Source organism: Myotis lucifugus, unplaced genomic scaffold (assembly GCF_000147115.1).
Source record: "Myotis lucifugus unplaced genomic scaffold, Myoluc2.0 scaffold_823, whole genome shotgun sequence".
In the NCBI taxonomy this organism is placed as follows: Eukaryota; Metazoa; Chordata; class Mammalia; order Chiroptera; family Vespertilionidae; genus Myotis; species Myotis lucifugus.
In genome coordinates, this window is record NW_005871871.1 from 161567 (window position 1) to 180420 (window position 18854).

The 18854-nt window shown below is 49.8% G+C and overlaps 1 protein-coding gene across 2 annotated transcripts; it reads right to left on the bottom strand.

The window, feature by feature from the left end:
- Positions 1-2502: 2502 nt before the first annotated feature.
- On the bottom strand, positions 2503-18213 carry FBXO46 (F-box protein 46). Of its 2 annotated transcripts, none has more exons than XM_006106416.3 (2): positions 18146-18213; positions 2503-5442 (listed from the first exon to the last, which is right to left on the bottom strand). In XM_006106416.3, exon 2 carries the CDS (start codon positions 5363-5365, stop codon positions 3548-3550), a length of 1818 nt encoding a protein of 605 aa, XP_006106478.1. In that variant the 5' UTR covers positions 5366-5442; positions 18146-18213; the 3' UTR covers positions 2503-3547. The 2 variants fall into 2 exon arrangements, with proteins under 2 accessions (XP_006106478.1, XP_006106479.1); XM_006106417.3 differs by lacking the exon at positions 18146-18213 and adding an exon at positions 5706-6122.
- Between the last annotated feature and the right edge of the window lie 641 nt (positions 18214-18854).

Consider the following 18854-nt stretch of genomic DNA (forward strand, 5'->3'; position numbering starts at 1 on the left):
ACAAGACACCCTGGTTGGGTGCACCATGCGCCAGGCACTGGGCAAGGGGCCTGATGAATAGTTTTTGCATGAATCCGGGGTAAGGATTGTGAGCTCCATTTTACAGATGAGGTTGCCGCCGCTGCTTTCCCCAGCTCCATTTGTCCCCCAAACTTGGGATCCCCAGCCTCGTGCTCTGAAGGGGCCACTAGGTGTATTTAGTAAGCACAGTTGAGCGCTCTGGATGAGATGTATCACGCCAATCTTTTGAGGAACCATCAGTATTCTCATTTTTCATTTTAAGATACTGAGATTCAGAGAAATCCATTGCCGAAGATCACATAGCTGGGCTCGTTCACTGCAGTGTGTCTAGGGGTACATTTCTTTTTATTCATCCTGCTTGACTGGTTGGGCTTATTGGTCTTATCAGCCTGAAGTAAAGAACATCTTTAAATATCTTTGCACTATCCTTGCTTCTGATTCTAGAATGCCAATAATACTTTTTCCCTCTATCCTCTTTAACTTTTAAAAAAAATATATATGTTGATTTCAAAGAGGAAAGGAGAGGGAGGGATAGAAACATCAATGATGAGAGAGAATCACGCCCCACACTGGGGATTGAGTCTGCAACCTGGGAATGTGCCCTGACCAGGAATCAAACCATGACTTCCTGGTTCATAGGTCACCACCCAACCACTGAGCCACACCAGCCGGGCTATATAAACTTTTGTCTGCTACTTTGTGGACTTATCTCTGGTGTAATAAACCTTCAGTTGTGTCTGATTTGCTCTTTAGCCACTCTTGAGTTTTTACTTTTGGTTATTACATGTTGGTGGGCTTTTTCCTTTCATATTGGCTAGGCTATTATTTAACTCTGAGTTCCCTGCAGGTATTTGCAAGCTCTTGTTGTATTCTCATCTATGACGAGTCTCATCATCTGAAGCCTGTTTTTGCTGTTGTTTTGCTGGTTCTTGCTCGTGCTGGTGTATTTCCATGCATATTTGGTTACTTGACTGTATACCACTCACTGTCTGATAATCATGTGTGGAGGACTCTGGGGGACAGTTCCTCACACCAGAGGATGTGTGTTTGTTTCTGCCAAACATCTCAGCTAGAAGTACCTGGGAAACATCACTGATGCAAACCTAGCTGCAAACCCGAGCCAGAGCCGGCCTGCAACTGCCAGTTTTCAGGTCCACCTTTTTCTTTCTTTGGTCTGTGCTCCCCTCAGTGTTCAGAACATCTCTGCAATCTTCTGGGTCGCCCTTACCCAGCCTATGGTTCAGTGGGGTCTCAGCTGTTAGATTTCTCACCTCGGGCAGGCTTTGGCCTTGACTTCTGCCTGCCCCAATAAGGCTACAAACAGGACACCCACGCTTGTCCACATCAGCAAGTGCCCTCAGAGCAAAAAGTGGCTTCAGGACCCCATGTACCTTTTCTTTAAATTTATGGGCTTAGTGTGTCCTTAACCGCATTTTATTGGCTATTTGATGCTTTAAAGATATTTAACTTACTATTTTCAGCAGCAGAGTCCCAATAATCTGGTTCCCTCCACAGGGAACAGAAGTCCCATAAAACCAAGCCAAGATTCAAACCCAGGTTTCTTTTATTCTAAAATCTAAGCATTGAATAACTACTATGGATATATCCTAGTCTCTCTGGAAATTTTGATTCCCTGATAAGAATATCAAAGATGCCCTAACCGGTTTGGCTCAGTGGATAGAGCGTCGGCCTGCGGACTGAAAGGTCCCAGGTTCGATTCCGGTCAAGGGCATGTACCTTGGTTGCGGGCACATCCCCAGTAGGAGGTGTGCAGGAGGCAGCTGATCGATGTTTCTCTCTCATCGATATTTCTAACTCTCTATCCCTCTCCCTTCCTCTCTGAAAAATCAATAAAATATATTAAAAAAAATATCAAAGAATGTCAGCTACCTCTCAAAATCCATTTTCCCTCTTCTTTTATACTTGAATTTTTAAAATGTCTTAATCCCTTTTTAGTTAGTAAATAATCAAATGGATATTTTAAAACTTTCATTATAGGGATCTTTAGTAAGAGTTCTTTTGTTGGGCATAACGCATCCAGCTAAAAGACTACATTTCCCAGTCTCCTTTGCAGTCCTTCCATTTGGTTAAGTTCTGACTAGTGAGAAGCAAATGACGTTGAATGAAATGATGTTAATTTGAGGACCTACTGTACAGTGTAGTGCTCTGGGGGTTTCCCTTCCTACAAAATGGTGATGGCGAGAGTTCTAGCAGTCACCTTGGACCATGTGTTCCTGATGACTTCAGGGCCACACCTGCCCAACACTGGATTTCTAAAGAAATAAAAACTCTCTTGTTTAAGCTACTACTATTTTGAGATTTGAGTCCAAACTGACACAGATGAAGAGTCAAAAATAATTTCATGCTAAGGGACTTGGCTAAGGATCCTTTTCTCAGCTTTTTCCATCTCACCATGCTTGGACCCAAGACTCCCTTCTCTCCCAAATCCCCTCCCTGAACAATATACAAACCAGTCTGCGCTCAGCCTTATAAATATGGATTTTATAGAAAGGACCAATTCAAAATTGGTCAGATGCCACACGCCAGAGGCTTCCAGAACCACAGGGATGAAAAAACAAGAACAACAACAAAAAAACAAAACCCAAACAGAACAAACAAAAACACCCCAGACCCAATTGCCTGAAAAATCAAGGTCTCAGTTAACCAAAGGCTTTTCCTAAAGAAACATCTGTGGCTCAGGGTGGAGACCCTAAAGCCTGAACAAGTATCCCGAGCAGAAGGAAAACAACCAAATTCAAACCCACAGTCCCTGCCCACTGGCCCCCCACGCCGTCCAGAGCGAGGCAAAGGGCTTCACAGCTTTTTTTTTTTTTTTAAGCGGTGGTGATGGTAAATAGCTTAAATAATGGGAGGAGGGAAATTTTTATAGTTCAGCTTTCTTTTTTCTTCCCCTTTGGGGGAAGTGGAGAGACTAGTAGCTTGAGGTTAAGGAGAAAACTGATTTTTATTGTTTTAATGGGGAAAACATGTAGAAATGGCAGGTTGCCATGAAACGTACCTAATTTGTTCCGTGATCCTGGCCCCCAATTCCTGAAGAGGAGGTAGGCCCTGGCACAGGTTAGGAGAGGTACCGGCCTTGGGTGCTGCAGCCTCTTGGGAGAGAGAACACAGCTCCAGAGCAGAGAATGGGGATGGCTAGGGGGGAGCAGAAGGGGCCAGGACGGGGGAACCCTTAAGTAGTACCAAAATTAGCTGCCGTCTGCTCCCTGCTGGTGGCTCCCTGGGGTGTCGAGTGGCAGGAAGGGTGCTAGGGCTGAATGGAGAAGAAACTTGAGATGCTATAAAAATCACCCTCCACGAGGGCCCCTGGCCCTGGGTCTCCAGAATAGAAAACCAACAGGGGTCAGTCAGTCAGAGTGCTTTCTTCGGTCATCCCCCTGAGCCCCAGCTCAGCCTGGAGGGGGATGAACACTGCCCGGACTGGGGGTAGGTCTGGTGACCAAGTCCTGGCGCTCGGCACCCACGGAGAGGGGCGGGCATGGTGGGCTCCCGCCCTCCCCTGGCTTCACCTCCCCTCCTCCCGGCCAGCCCGGCCCCCGCCCCCACCAGGCCCATTGCAGGGCAGCACCCAGTTGTTATCGTGCAGACCCAGGCGGCAGCCAGGCGTCTCTCGATCGGCTCGGCGGCAGCACATCCAGTAGGAGCGTCCGTAAGGCAGGTCGTGGTGGTAGGGCTTAGGGTGCCAGCGGCAGAGGGACACGTCGCCCTTCTCGTATCTCTTGCGGCACTGCTTACAAGGGTCGTCGCGGTAGAGGGGGTCTCGGCTCCAGCGCGAGTCTGTGGCCCGAACACCGAACGCTTCGATGATGCCCTTGAAGTGGTGGCAGGTGCACTTGAGGGCGGCCAGGGCCCGGGTGGGCAGGAAGCTGAAGATCTTGACCAGCACGTGCTCGGGAAGCAGAAGCATGTACTGCCGCGGCTCCAGCAGCCTCTGGATCTTGAAGCGGATTTCCAGGAAGTCGTGTGACACGTGCCGGTACAGGCGGCACAGGGAGGTGTCTGCTGTGCCCTCAGCGTCATCTGGGCCTGGTGCAGTGGCCGGCGAGTCTGCTGGGGGTGGCTCGGGAGGCCCGTCCGGCCCCCGGGACTGGAGGAAGAAGAGCTGGCCAGGTGGGGGTGGCTCCTCAGGACTGACCGTCAGGCACACTGTCTCCTCCTTCACATTCTTGGTACCATCCTTGCCAAAAAAGATGCACTCGTCCACCACGCCTGTCACCACCACATCCACGTGGAAGCCGGATGCTCCGCAGTCCCGGGCAGGGGGTAGAGGGGGTGCCGGGGGAGTGTCCTCGGGCCTGGCAGGGGCTGGGGCCTCCCCCTCGCTGGCTTCGTCCGCCCTGGCCAGAAGGAACTCCACGTTGCTAGGGAGGGCGTCCCGAGAGGGACTGATGAGCTGGTACAGGTCACAGGTGATCTTGTCCTTGGCTCGGGCCCCTGGTCCTGGGCTGCCCGGGTAGGCACAGCCTGGCCGGCCCCCACTCCCGTTGGGCAAGCTGCCGTCTGGTGCACGGGGCTCTCGGCCATTGGAGATCCGGAAGGCGATGCGTACCTCCCCGGGGCCTGGCCCAGGCCTCTCCTCCTTGCGGAGGCCCTTGGCTGGAGGGTTGTCCCGCTGGGCCTCGAAATGAGCCACCGCCTCAGCCACACGGCTGCAGTCCCCGCCACCAGACCGCCGTTCAGACCCCAGCCCCTTGGCAGAACCACCCTGCTCTGCCGACACAAAGACCACAGGCGCTGGGGTGCCGGGGTGGGGATAGTTCTGCAAAGCCAGGGCAGCCCGCTGTTCCACCAGGGCCACCATTTCAGCCACAGAGAGCAGGTCCACATCCTCACTGGCTGCGGCTGGGGTCCCCTGAGCAGCAGGGGGCCCCTCCCGGCCCCCAGGGTCCGGCGGAGCTTTCGTAGGCTCAAGACAGCGCCTCCTCCGCTTGGCCTTGGAGCTGTCACTGCCCCAGTGCCCCTTGACCTTCATGGAGCTGGCCCGGCTGCCGCCACCACACTGGTGGGCCACAAAGAAGGCCACCTTCTCCTTTGTATTCCCAGGCTTGATCACATACCACGTGTCCAGCAGGACTCGACCCTCGTCACCAGCAGCGGCTGCTGAGAGGAGAGGGGCAGGCTGGGAGGAAGGGGCCTCCGTGGCCAAGGCGGGTGGCGTGTTCTCTGAGTGGGCAGGCCCATGGTCTGGCTCAGCCCTGCTGCCGGACTCAGAACAGGCTGACGGCTTGAGGGCTGTGGAAGGTGGGCGCGGCTGGTTCTGTGAGTAGGTGCCAAAGGGCCGGGGGCACCACAGCTGGAAGGGCAGGAGGCCGCCACGGTCCATTCTGGGGAATGGTGGCAGACGGGCGGGGGTCACTGCGTCTCAGGACCTGGATGGTGGTGGGGTCCTCCACGGGCCACCTGGACACGGGAAAGAGGAGGTTGGGAAGCTGGAGGTGCCTGCCCTCCCAGTACCACCCTGACCTCCACCTGTCCTGTTGAAAGTGACCAAATGAGACCACCAAGAACTCTATTCCTGCCCCACTGCACGTGAGCAAATGGAGAGCTGCAGAGGGGATGGGACCTCTCTTTTAATACCAGGAGCATGAACGGAGAAGGCAGCTTGCTCCAACCCTATAGAGGTCTCTTACTGTCATAATCTTAAACTTCAGTGAAAATATCACCTGACAGACAGCTCCTCCTTTTTCTATTTGGTCATCCAGTAGCCAGTTCCTGAAAAGACAAGAATTCCCAGCCCGGCTCACAGCTATCTACGCAAACCCACAGAAAGAACGAGATGGGTTGGGAAGGGGGAATCTGAGGCCAAGCCTGACAGGCCCTTAAGAAACTGGCTGCTACCTTTGTTCAGCTCATGGGGACCTTTAAGGATTTCTGAAAGCCGTGTATCCTCCCCCAGAAAAATGCATACACTTGCACAATACTGTGCAGGTAATTCCCTTAGGCAAATCTACAGACCCCTGGGATAAGAAAGCCTGTTCTAGCCCAGCCAGCGTGGCTCCGTGGTTGAGTGTCGACCTATGAACCAGGAGGTCACAGTTCAATTCCCAGTCAGGACATATGCCTGGGGTGCGGACTTGATCCCCAGTGTGGGGTGTGCAGGAGACAGCCGATCAATGATTCTCTCTAATCATTGACGTTTCTCTCCCTCTTCCGCTCTGAAATCAATAAACATATATTCAGTAAAAAAATAAAAAAGAAAGCCTGTTCTAGTCTAGGCTCTCCAAGTTGTACAGGTAAACTGAGGGTCAGAGCAGGGAAGGGTACACAGTGCAAGACCAGGCCCTCAAACTTGCTTTCGGGACTTTTCAATTCAGGCTCTCTCTCTCTTTTTTAAAAATATACTTTTATTGATTTCAGAGAGGAAGAGAGAGGGAGAGAAAGATAGAAACATCAATGATGAGAGAGAATCATTGATTGGCTGCCTCCTGCACATCCCCTACTGGGGATTGAGCCCGCAACCCAGGCATGTGCCCTTGGCTGGAATTGAACCTGGGACCCTTCAGTCCACAGGCAGAGGCTCTATCCACTGAGCCAAACCAGCTAGGGCCAGGCTCTGTTAATAATGATCATTCTATTTTGCAACAATTTTGTATGCATGACCTAATCTGGAGGCAAATCTGCTTATGAGTCAGACATGACCACTTTTCACTGCAGGAACCATAAGGTAGCATATCCCTGTCTCAATCCTTCCCTGACCCATCTGTCTCCAGACATGTCGAAACCAAAATACCTTCCAGACCTCAAACCTTCCACATGTCTATAGACCAGAGGTCAGCAAACGACGGCCCTTGGGCCAAGGCTGGCCTACAGCCTGTCATTGCAAATAAAGTTTTATTAAAACATGCTTATTTGTTTATGGCTGCTTTCATGCTACAATGGAAGAGTTGAGTAACTGCAACAGAGAACACATGGTCTCGCAAAGCCTACAACGTTCATTATCTGGACCTTTATGGAAAAAGTTTGCTGACCCTTGAAGTACAGACTATCCTTGTAAATACAGGCAATTCCACAAATACCACTAAAACCCCACCTTTCATGGTCCATTCAAAATTGACAGCCTCCAAACACCCACAGACACCAGTCACAAAGACAGTTCCAATCCTAAAAATCTTTACTGCCCTTATCCCTAATCCCACCTACCACAAAAATTCTTACAGCCCCTGCTGAAATTCCAGTTCCTTACCAAAAAAAAAAAAAAATTAAATTATACACAGCCCCTAAGACCTATAGATGCCTAAGTCTAAATGCCCAGGAATGGGCATTAACACAGCAAAGGTGCTATCCCTCTCAACTTAACCACCCCCTGAAGTCCTCCAACCAGTTCCTATCCTCATCTCCAGAATATCAATGCCCCCCAAAATATCCAGACCCTTCCAAACTCTAAACTTCCAAACCTATAAATATCCCCTCCAGCACAGAAGACCCCAATCTCAAGGAACCCCTCACAAATCCCAGGCCTACCAAGAGCTCCTACACAGTAATTTCCCAAACTCACAGATTCCCGAAAAGTCCACATTTCTGAAATCCTATACTCACCTCAAACTCTTCCTAAACCTTCACGTTATTCCCTAATTACACAGAAGCCTCAAAAATCGCAAAATAACTCACTAACACAGAAAAGCTCCCTAATACATAAAACTAACCACACATTTCTCATCTAAGGAACATCCCTGCCCTCCCCCCTCCGCCCCCAAGAAACCCTACGCATGTTTTAATAGCAGACAGGTGCTTACTGCAGGTCACTGCGAGCTAATTAGGTTCTGTTCTAACAATTCCTGCTCATCCCCCTGGTCCCCAAGAAGCAGGCAGTGCATTAGTCCCTGTGTCCCGATGAGGCACAGAACAGATAAACCCCAAATCTGAAGTCAGATAGGCAGGAAGAAGTAGGGACAGATAGGCAAACATCCAGGCATTCTTGCTCCAGAATTGGAACTCCTGTATTCTTTACTTGGCTTCTAAGTCTCTCCGTGAGCTCCTCAAATCATATATCCACCAAACATCCCAAACCACAAAAGAGGCCCTACAACACACCGAACCTGTCACATTATAAAAGAAACCCAAACCCCAAGGCACCCTCTAAGCTCAAGGGAACCCTAAGTACTCCCCAAACCCAGCATACACTTGCCCAAGGCCCAAAATATCACTTCAATACCAAGGAAATCTCCCAATTTTGTAAGCGGCCCCCCCCCCCGCCCCCCGCCAACCCCGAGACGACCCTCCAAAGCTAGACACGCCCCCAAGGCACCCTCACCCGCGAGCCCCGCCCCCTGCGGCGGGAGAAGGTGGAAGCCCACACGCATGCGTACAAGGAGAAGCGGGCCCGCCCACACTCCGGCAGCCGCGCGGCTGGGAGCACGACTAGTTTCCCCCGCCCCTTTGTTGACAGAATCGCGCGTGACGTTCCCAGCCAATCAGCGGCTGCCGTTCGGGGCCGTGCCCATATAAGGAAGGCCTTGGCCAAGGGGCCCAACTTCGAAAGAGGGAGGAGTAGGCGAGAGGTGACGGAGGAGGTGTGGAAGCAGCGGCATGTAAGAGAACGTGGGACAATTCCCAACTTCCTGCTAGACGGAGGCACGAGGCCGGGACCGAGGCCACCGCGCCAAGGAGAGGCTTATTACAGGACGTTCCCTTTAAACAGGAACCCTGATTGACAGCTGAGATTTAAAGGGCCAAACAGCTCTGAGATTGAGTCTCCCGGGCGGAAGAAAGCAAGCAGGAAGATCTGAGTGCCCAGCTTTGGTTGGGAACCGTGGGGGTCAAGATCTGGGACAGCGGGATCACCCCACCCTGAAAACCAAACAGCAGAACTCTGCGACGGCTGCGGCCGGTCTAAAGCCCTGCGCGTGGCATTCAAGGCTCCGGCCCTGTATCCAAAAGAACCTCTCCTTCCAGCCTTTCCAACGAGGCACCCCAAATCTGACTCCGACTTAGCAATAAAAAGAATATTGAACACCTCAGCAATGACTTTTAAATACTACCTGTCACAATATTTATATAGTTAAATAAAATAATCTTTTTTGACCTTTTTAATGTGGCTACTAGATTTTTTAATTACACCTATGGTTTGCATTATAATAGTATTTCTACTGAACAGCGCTGGTATAGATCCTTTTAATGCCGGGCTGATTGAAGAGGCACCCAAAGATGCCTTCACTGCAGGCGCCTGTCAGGCATCACTTATTCCCCCACCACACTGCTCCAGCCTTACCTGCTTCCAGCCACCTCACATCGCAGCTAGAAGGGTCTGGCACAAACCTGACCCTGTCCCTACTCAGTTCAAAACATGCCAAGACTCCGCAGTGCTCTTGGGGAAAAGCCCAGGTACCTACCTGGCCCACCCAGCCTCATCCCTCCCTAGTCCCTCCACACCCGCCACGGGCACCTAATCAGCACAGAGAGCAGATATATAGCCTTTCCTGATGCTCAGTAGGAGCTGTATCATCTGCACTATATGAAGAAACTGAGGCAGGACAGGCTGACTAACCAGCCCAAGGTCATACAGAACTGGTGCGACTGGAGCAGGGATGTGAAATCCGGGAATCTGATTCCAGATGACGGTGCTCTATTGTTTCACTATATATTTGCTGGGGTCTCTGCTCAGCCACCCCCTCTTCCAAGATGCTAGCCCCCCAGGCTCCACCTCTGGGCTCCCACCCTTGGCCTTGTTATCTATTTCTCAGAGCGCTTTCCCTCTACAGCAGCGGTTCTCAACCTGTGGGTCGCGACCCCTTTGGGGGTCGAACGACCCTTTCACAGGGGTCGCCTAAGACCATCCGAAAACACATATATAATTACATATTGTTTTTGTGATTAATCACTATGCTTTAATTATGTTCAATTTGTAACAATGAAAATACATCCTGCCTATCAGATATTTACGATTCATAACAGTAGCAAAATTACAGTTATGAAGTAACAACGAAAATAATTTTATGGCTGGGGGTCACCACAACATGAGGAACTGTATTAAAGGGTCGCGGCATTAGGAAGGTTGAGAACCACTGCTCTACAGTCTTTACATTTGCTGTTCCCGCTAACTAGAATGCTACCCCCCCCCACCCCCAAATCTCCACATAGCTCAATTCCTTATTTCATTCCAGTCTTTGCTCAAATGTCACTTTAACAGAGAGGCCTTCCCTGAGCTCTCTTCCTGGAAACTACCACCTGCCCAGAGGGGGACCTTTGGGTTCCCTTGTCCCGGCCCTGCCCACTCGGGGTCATCACTGCCTAAAGATGGATTAGCCTCCTCCACTGGACTGGAAACCCAGGCCCGGGGGAGGGGGGGGGGCGGACAGGGGGGGAGGAAAGGCCGGACTATCATGGCCATCGTGGTGTCCCCGGCAGCACGGCCCAGCATGAGACCAGGCGAATCAAAGCTCCCTTCCCTGCAGCGCCACTCCCTGTCCTTACTTCATGAGGCCTTGGCAGTCTCAACTCTGTTTCACACCCAGATCTGTCTGTGTCCTAGCTGGAGGGATCACTGGGGCAGAATTTGCTAAATCCTCACACACTGAGCCAGGAAAAGGCCCTGCATTAGATCAGCTTCCAGAAAATGGTCCACGAAGATCCATCACAACACAGAAAAGCAAAGTCAAAAGATGAAAAAAGACTGACCAAGCAACTACGAACCAAGAGACAAGTAGAGTGACATTACCACTTAAAAAACTTTTTTTTGACAAAAGCAAAAGGTATTATTAGGGACAAAAATGGTGATAAAACAAACTGACCCATTATACAAAAAAGTTCTCAACGTAAGTGCTCCTAAGGCAGAAACCTTAAGTAAATAAGTATCATGTCATAATTTGGCCTCAGAATAGAAACAGTCTTGATTATAAAAAAAACAAACACACACACACACATACACACACACAAAACTATGTAGCTTAATTCCTTGATAGTAAAATAAGAGAAAAAGATATAGTCAGCAATCTAAATTAAAAACTCAAGACAGGAGCTAGAATAGCTGTCAGCCCTTGGACTGAGCAGTCGAGGGGGTTCCATTTGAGTCAAGGGCACGGACCTCGGTTGCCGGCCTGATTCCTGGCCCGGGTTAGCGTGTGTTTGAGAGGCAACCAATCAATGTTTCTCTCTCTCTGTCTTTTCCTCTCCCTTCCACTCTCTCTAAAAATCAATGGGGAGAAAAATATCCTTGGGTGAGGATTAACAAAAAAATATATACATTTAAGGCTGTTTGGATGAATGCACTGTGAAAATCAGTCTTAATGAATTCTTTAATGTATGTCTAAAACACGGTATAATACACAAGGTATTCTTGCCACTGGATAGTCTTCAATAAAAGTTTAACTGCAAAATAATAATAATAATAATAATAATAATAATAATAACAACAACAACAACAATGATAAGTGCTCCTAAAAATATATACAGCAAAACACAAGAAAACAAAGAGTTTGACATATCCACAATTGTAATGAGAAACCTTAACATCTCTCTCCATATAGATCAGTTGAAAAGATAAAATTAGTAAGGACCTGAACCACATGATGAATACCCTGGACGGGTTGCCCCCAACAATTTGAGAATTGACATTTTACATCCCTAGCCTGACAGCCAGAGGTTCTCCTGCAAGCTGGCCCTGGGCTGGGTGCTCGGGACACCGAGATGGCACTGAGCTCACCAGGAAGAGCGCATGGGAAAGGGGCAGACATCCAACTGACCAATCAGGACCAACATGAATACATTAGAGGGAAAATGATGATCACAACAGCAGTTATCACTTGAGCTCTCACTGTGAGCCAGGCTCTGCTCTCAGTGCTCTATAAACATTAACTCATTCAATTCTCATATCTCACTGTTTTTAATCTCCTGTCCAAGATTAGGACATGGAGATACAGAATGGCTAAGTAATTGGCTTTGGACACAGCTTTGTGGCAAGAACTTTGAATCGAATGAACTTGGCTGTCTCCAGAGCACAAGTTCATGGTTTCATTCACTGAGTATACAGAAAACTTTGCAAGGGTCATCTTGTTCAGTCCTCAGTACCTTTGCACTCTCTGATCCCCCTGCCCAGGATGCTCTTCCCTAGAATCCACAAGGCTTTTCCCCCTTACTCCTCCAGGTTTGGCTCAGAAATCACCTTCAAGAGACCTTCCTTGATTTAAAACTGCAGCACGCCCCCCCCACTCCCGCCCCCGCCCCAACAGACATATACCCCTTCCCTGATTTATTTTCTCCTTAACATGCATTACTATCTAATATACTATAAACTTCACTTATAAAGTTTGTCAGCTTCCCCTCACTAAAATAAAAGCCCCCCCCCGCCCCACCCGGCACTATTTTGGGCTAGTTTTGTCACTGCTGTATCCCCAGCTTCTAGAACAGCGCTGAGCACCTGGCTACTCTGTGTGGTCCCAGGGCAGCAGCCCTTGGGCGTGTCTGTTAGACATTCTGCAGCCTCCACCTGCTGAGTAAGAGCGTGATCTGCAACAAGATCTCTGGCGCAGCGGTACGCACATTTGAGTGTGAGACACAATGCCCCAGCGCCTGGTAGGTGTGCAATGCGTATTAGTTTGAGTGAATGAACAAACTCCTAGCACTCATTCAGGACATCATCTATTTGGGACCTCTTGGGTTGGTTCCAGCCACGCCCCCCTGTGGAAATCCTGCGCCCAGGACGAAGGTGTCCCAATGCCCTCCCTCCCAGGTCACATGGGCTCTCTTCCTCCTGCAGCACCTGGCACTGCTGAATGACAACGACCTCCCCTCCACCCGTGGGTTTCTGGAAGGCCGGGCCTCTCCTCCAAGGTGCAGCTCCGGCCTCCACACTTGGCTCACTGGGATAGTTCAGCTCTTCCCACCCCATCCCAGCCGGAGAGCGCTTTCCAGACACAAATCGGGCCACAGCGCTCCCCTCCCCTGCTTCAAACCCTTCCACGAGAGGCGCAAACGCATAAAAAGAATACATGTCCATAAACCCCTGCTCGGGAAGCTACTGGAGAATTTGCTTCTCCAAAAATGAAGGGGTAACCAAGAAAAAGGAGGAAGTGATCAGATTAGATAAATATGATCCAGCCCAGAAAAGAGGCAGCAGGAATCCCAGGGAGAGACCCGGACAGCTGTGCAGCGGAAACGCACAGACAGGAGAAAGGCTGACGATTAAGGAGCTAAGTGTGCAACTTAAGATGTTGTAAACAACATCGACAGCAAACCAAAGACAGAAGGAAATGATAAAAAACAGATGCCTGCCCCCCCTACCCCAGAAGCTGACTCCCCTTCCCCCACCTAGGGGTGCTTCCATCCCAGCGTCAGGGCTGTCGGGGTCATGCCCAGCACAGGGCTGGGCACAGAGCAGGTGCTCAGGGATACGCTTGCTCAATCACACAGGAGTTAGCGGCAGGGCACCATGGCCCTCTTCCTGGTCCTGCTCCTTCTATCCCCAACTCTCTAGACCAGTGGTTCTCAACCTTCTGGCCCTGTACATACAGCTCCTCATGTTGTGACCCAACCATAAAATTATTTTCGTTGCTACTTCATCACTGTCATGTTGCTACTGTTATGAATCGTCACGTCAATATCTGATATGCAGGATGGTCTTAGGCGACCCCTGTGAAAGGGTCGTTCGACCGCCAAAGGGGTCGCGACCCACAGGTTGAGAACCGCTGCTCTAGACCCTGCTACCCACCCCACCACCACTCTGTCCATAATCCTGATCCATCCATACCCATCTTGGCTTTTAGGCTTCAGGATCTGCTGACCTCTCTCTCTCTGGCAAGTTTTCCTTTCTTTCTTTTTTTTTTCCTCTCTTTTTTTTAAAAGCAGACTGCCAAGTGCAGCGCCTCATTTGGACGTGTCCGGAGTCTTGGAAGCTTGACAACCCCTACATTCTCCTACAAATGGACCTTGAGAGCTTGTTTGGAGGTTCTAGCAGGGGAGCGCAGCTACTCATATACCCTTGACCGAAGACGGGTCCTCTCCTCTGGGGGAAAGTCCTCCTCTTAGACCGAGCACAGCTTCAGGAGGATGCACATGGACCGGTGAGGGAGGAGGGGACACCCGCCTAGCCGGCCAGATCAGCCGAATCAACCCTGGCGATCAATGGGGTGACAGATGTCGCAGCCAGATCGCCCTCACATCCAAGTTTTCCTTTCTGACTAGTTAGTAAGCTCTCTAACAGGAGGAATCATGTAAATCCAAATTGTCAGGGTCTAGAGACCCAGGACACAAACTGAATCCAGGAAGGGCCTGTCAGCACCCCAGTGCTCCCCACTTCTGGGGGTGTGACCTCAGGCAGGATGCTTAACCCCCCATGCCTCAGTTTCCCCCACTGTCAAATGCAGATAATAACAGCACCCACTCACGGGTTAGTTGATGATTTACTGAGATCAACCCAGGAGAGCAATCAGTGCCAGCTAGGCACCCAGGGGAGCCTCATTATTCAGGTGCTGGGATTATTAAGAAAAAGTAAGACTACTTAAGAGTTTGGAAGTCACTGATGGGAGCCAAAGACTTCTTCCCTCTTTATTTCACATTCTGAAATTAATCTGAGCCTAGTCCCCCAAAATAACCAAGATATGGCCCTTCCTGTGTTCCTGTTGGGTATTGGATCTCACTTATTAATTGAACAGATATTTACAGAGCAGCTACTGTATGCCAGGCACTGCTCTGGAGAGAGGATCAATAAATACACAGTAAATTTCAAGGTGGCAAGGTATTAAAAATCCATAAAAACTAACACAGTAAAAGGGATCGGGATGTATAGGACGGAGGAAGGTCAGATCTTTTTCTATTTTGTTTATTCATTTATTTTTTAATCCTCACCTGAGGATATGCTTATTGATATTAGAGAGAAGGGAAGGGAGAGAGAGAAAAAAACATCGATTGGTTGCCTCCTGTATGCCGCCAACTTTCAGTGTATAGGATGCTGCTCTAACCAATGGAGCCACACCAGCCTGGTGGGAAGTTATGATCTTAATGAAGGTGTCAGATGGCATCACAAAGCAGGTAATAAGCCACGTCTTTTTTCCCCCCCACTTATTATGTTTTTAATCCTCACCTGAGGGTATTTTTCCATTGATTTTTAGACAGAGTGGAAGAGAGGGAAAGACAGAGAGAAATATCAATGTGCGAGAAACACATAGATCAGTTGCCTTCTGCACGCGCCCTGAGCAAGCCTAGGCCAGGGAAGAGCCTGCAACCGAGGTACGTGCCCTTGACCGGAATCGAACCCGGGACACTTCAGTCCACAGGCCGAAGCTCTATCCACTGAGCCAAACCGGCTAGGGTAGCCACGTCTTTTTAGAAGACCCGTGCTTTTAGGAATAATACGGATTACCACAGCTGCTAGAAATATACCATTAAAAGTGGTTTAAAAAAAAAAAGCAGCATTTTGTACAAGTAAGCTTCAGACAAACACAGGCTAGAAACACATTTAAGATGTCAAGAAAAGGCAAAATAACTTAGAACACAGACATATTTTCTAAGACAAACAAATAAAGGAAAGAGGGGGGGTGGTGTCACATCACCCAGGGCGCCCAGACGTGACATACAGGAACAAGGATGAATGAGAGGTTGGCAACTTTTCCTCAAAGCTATATGATTACAGATAATTCACTGAGAGTTGGAGACAAAGTGTTAAAAATCCATGAAAACAATGACAAGCAGGCAACGCTGGCATGAGGGGCTGGAAGTGAATCAGTAATAGAAAAATCCAAACCAGAAAAATGAACACAAATGCCACCAGAGCTGCAAAAGTGCCGAGGGCAGGCCCCAGCACACAGTAGGTGCTTTATCAACACTGTGGACGACTCAAGAAATAAACCCACATTTCCCAGAAGAGAAAACTGAGGTCCACAGGGGTTAAAGGACTTGCCCAAAGTCACACAGTTGATGGGTGATGGCACCAGGATTCAAATCTGGATGTTCTGGTTCTGGAGTGCACGCTCAATAAATTGTTCTTGAAAGAATGAAAATCATTAAAAGACTTCGCACTTATTAAGGGCTTCATAAGCACTAGTCATGTCATACATTAACCTCATCAACTCCTTACAAGAGCCTCATGGTTGGAATGTAGCCCCATTTTACATATAAGAAAACTGAAGTCCAGAGTGAGAACGCAACATGGCTAAGGACACACGGCGGCAGAGGTGGGGATTTGAACCTGGACCTATCTGACATCAATGCTTTTCTATCACAGTCGAGAACTTTCAAGAAAAACTCAGGACCAAACTGTTTCAAGATAAATTTACAAAGTTGCTGAATTGCCATGTGAGGCCCTAATGACCAAAAGTGTGAGGGGTGAAAAACAAACAGACAACAACTCACAGTTGTTAGAAAGATTTCCTATTCATTGAATACCTGGAATTGGGCCAGGCTGGGCATTGGCAAGTGAATTATTTATATTTGGCTGGGGATAGAGATGGGAATGAGGACAGATTGAGTTTCTGAGCACCCCCTTGGGGAGTCACCTGGGGAGCCCAGGGGTAGAGGATGGGGAATTAGAAGAGTCAGGATATGGGTGGACCTGGAAGAGAAAAGGAAGGAGGCAGCCTGGTTGATGTCTCACTCACTGGTCCCTCTCTACTGACTTCTGTATTTCGAATTCATGTTTAAAAAAAAAAAAAAAAGACACTCGTGTACTGAGCACTTACTCCAAGCGCTTTACATGTTTACCTCCATGAACCTCCATTATAACCTTCCCAGGGTTACGGATCCCATTCTATAGTTGAGGAGGGGCCAAAAGACTTACACAGCAAGCAAACGGCAGAACTAAAATTCAAACAGAAAAGTCTCTGTCCCGCTCATGACTCTATTCATGACACTGTACTTCAGTCCAAGGAGAGGGACTAAATGACCGTGGTGGGAGCCAGATTCTGAGCCCGGATGCCTAGGTTGGAATCCTAAATCTACCATTTAATGCTGGATGGCCTTGGGAAAGTTGCTTAACCTCTCTGTGCCTCTGCTGCCTTTCTGTAGAATGGAAATAACAGCACCTACATCTTAGAGGAGTGTCGTCAGAATTAAACGAGTTAATGTGCACAAGCGGCTAAGAACAGGGCCAGGCACTTCCTAAACAGTAAGTGTTAGCTGTAATCTGGTTAAGTGTTAGCTGTACTAGACAGAGGGGAGCCCTGCATGCTTCTGAACTAGGGTGTGCCCAGATCAGTGTCAGGTTTTCAGAAAATGCCCCGGGGGGCTGGACTGGAAAGGAGGGAATCCATTAGCACCTGTGACCCAGTCACATTCCTGGGGTGGGGAACTTCTCACCCACAGCTCTGAGCCTGAGGACTCATGGCCAGCCAGGGTAGCGATCTTATGGCGCCTCCCCTCCTCTCAGTGGCAAGTTGTTCCCACAATACAGATAAGGGCACACCGAGTTTCAGAGAGGGGAGACGTGCAACAGGCCACAAAGGAGTGGCAGCATAAGAGATCTGAACGCTGGACGACCCATACACATAACCCACTACTACACTTTTCTAAATCCCACTGGAGAAAGAAGAATGCAAAAGGTTGTCTCGATGACCGGTCTGGTCCTATTATCTTACAGTTCCGACTGTCCAGTTTGTCGGGAGTCGCTGGCTGGGCTACAGAAACTATCGCTACGTCCAGGCTCCTCATCTCACGTTCCCATCCCAGCCCCAGTCCTGGAGCCCAACTCACACACCACTCGACCATTGATTTCTCTTGCCCACTATCTAAACTTGCTCCCTGGTTCCCAATCCGACCCAGAGGCCCACATCCACCGCATCCACAACTGGCTTCTCCCTCGAAACCTCCAGACCCCCTCATTCATCTGGCCCTGACCACCCATGCTTTTTCATATCCCCCCGGTTAACCCCCTCAAAACTGCCCCCATCAGGGCCTCTGCCTGGACGCCTAGTCCTTTCTCCAATTGAGGACTCCCTTCCCTAGCTCTGAGCCCCCTTACAATCAATCCCAAAGCTCGACTCCCTCGCCACCTCCAACACCCATCCCCAGCCCCCATTCCTCTACTCCCTCCGGCTCCCATTCCCCCCAACCCCCTCCCCGCAGCGATTTCCCTTCGTCCAGCCCTTTCTTTAGCCCCTACCTCTTCCCTGTCGCCACCCGGTCCCGAACCCCCGCCTCGGCTCTTAAGCGCCCCCCGGCCCCCGCTCAGGGTTCTCACCATCTCCCCGCGCCGAAGCTCCCTCAGCTACGCGGGTTTCCCCCCACTCGCTCCTCTCCAGCCTCCCCTTCCGGGTTCCCGCCCCGAAGCCCGCTGGGAATTGGAGTCCGCGCGGCCACGGACTACACCTCCCAGAAGGCAGCACGGTCAAGCTTGGAGGTGGGGAAGGAAGCATACTGGGCGGGCAGAGGAAAAGAATGACTCTAATTCCCTGGAGGCAGAGAGCACTTGGCAGCGCAGGCGCAGAGAGCGCCCCCGCCAGGCGCTCTGGGAGATGGAGTCCAACCTCCTCCATTTTGGCCCGGGGCCCTTGGAAAGAGAATTGAGAAAATTGCAAAGGGAAGGCTGTGAGAGGTGGAGAATTTGGAAAGGACAAGTTTATCGATTTATTTAAACTGATTAACGCAATAATTAACAGTGCCCTGTATTTCGTCAAACACTGTCCCATCCATTCCCCGCCCCTGGTTTTCTTACCACCACCTCCTAATTTACAAATGTGAAAATTAAGCTTTGGAAGGGAAGATACACCATGTGCTAGGAACTTGTCCACATCGTAGTAGGAATACAAGCTCCACGAGGACTGGCACCTTTGTGTATCTTGTACAAACACCCGGAACAGCGTAAATAAGTGTAAAAACAGTGCAAATTCCCAACTTGCCGCAAGTTAATTATATGAGACACCCTGCAGACAGCCCTAGTAAGAATTATT

Coding starts and splice junctions, on each gene's coding strand:
- FBXO46 (XM_006106416.3), bottom strand. CDS start 5,365: ATGGACCGTGGCGGCCTCCTGCCCTTCCAGCTGTGGTGCCCCCGGCCC.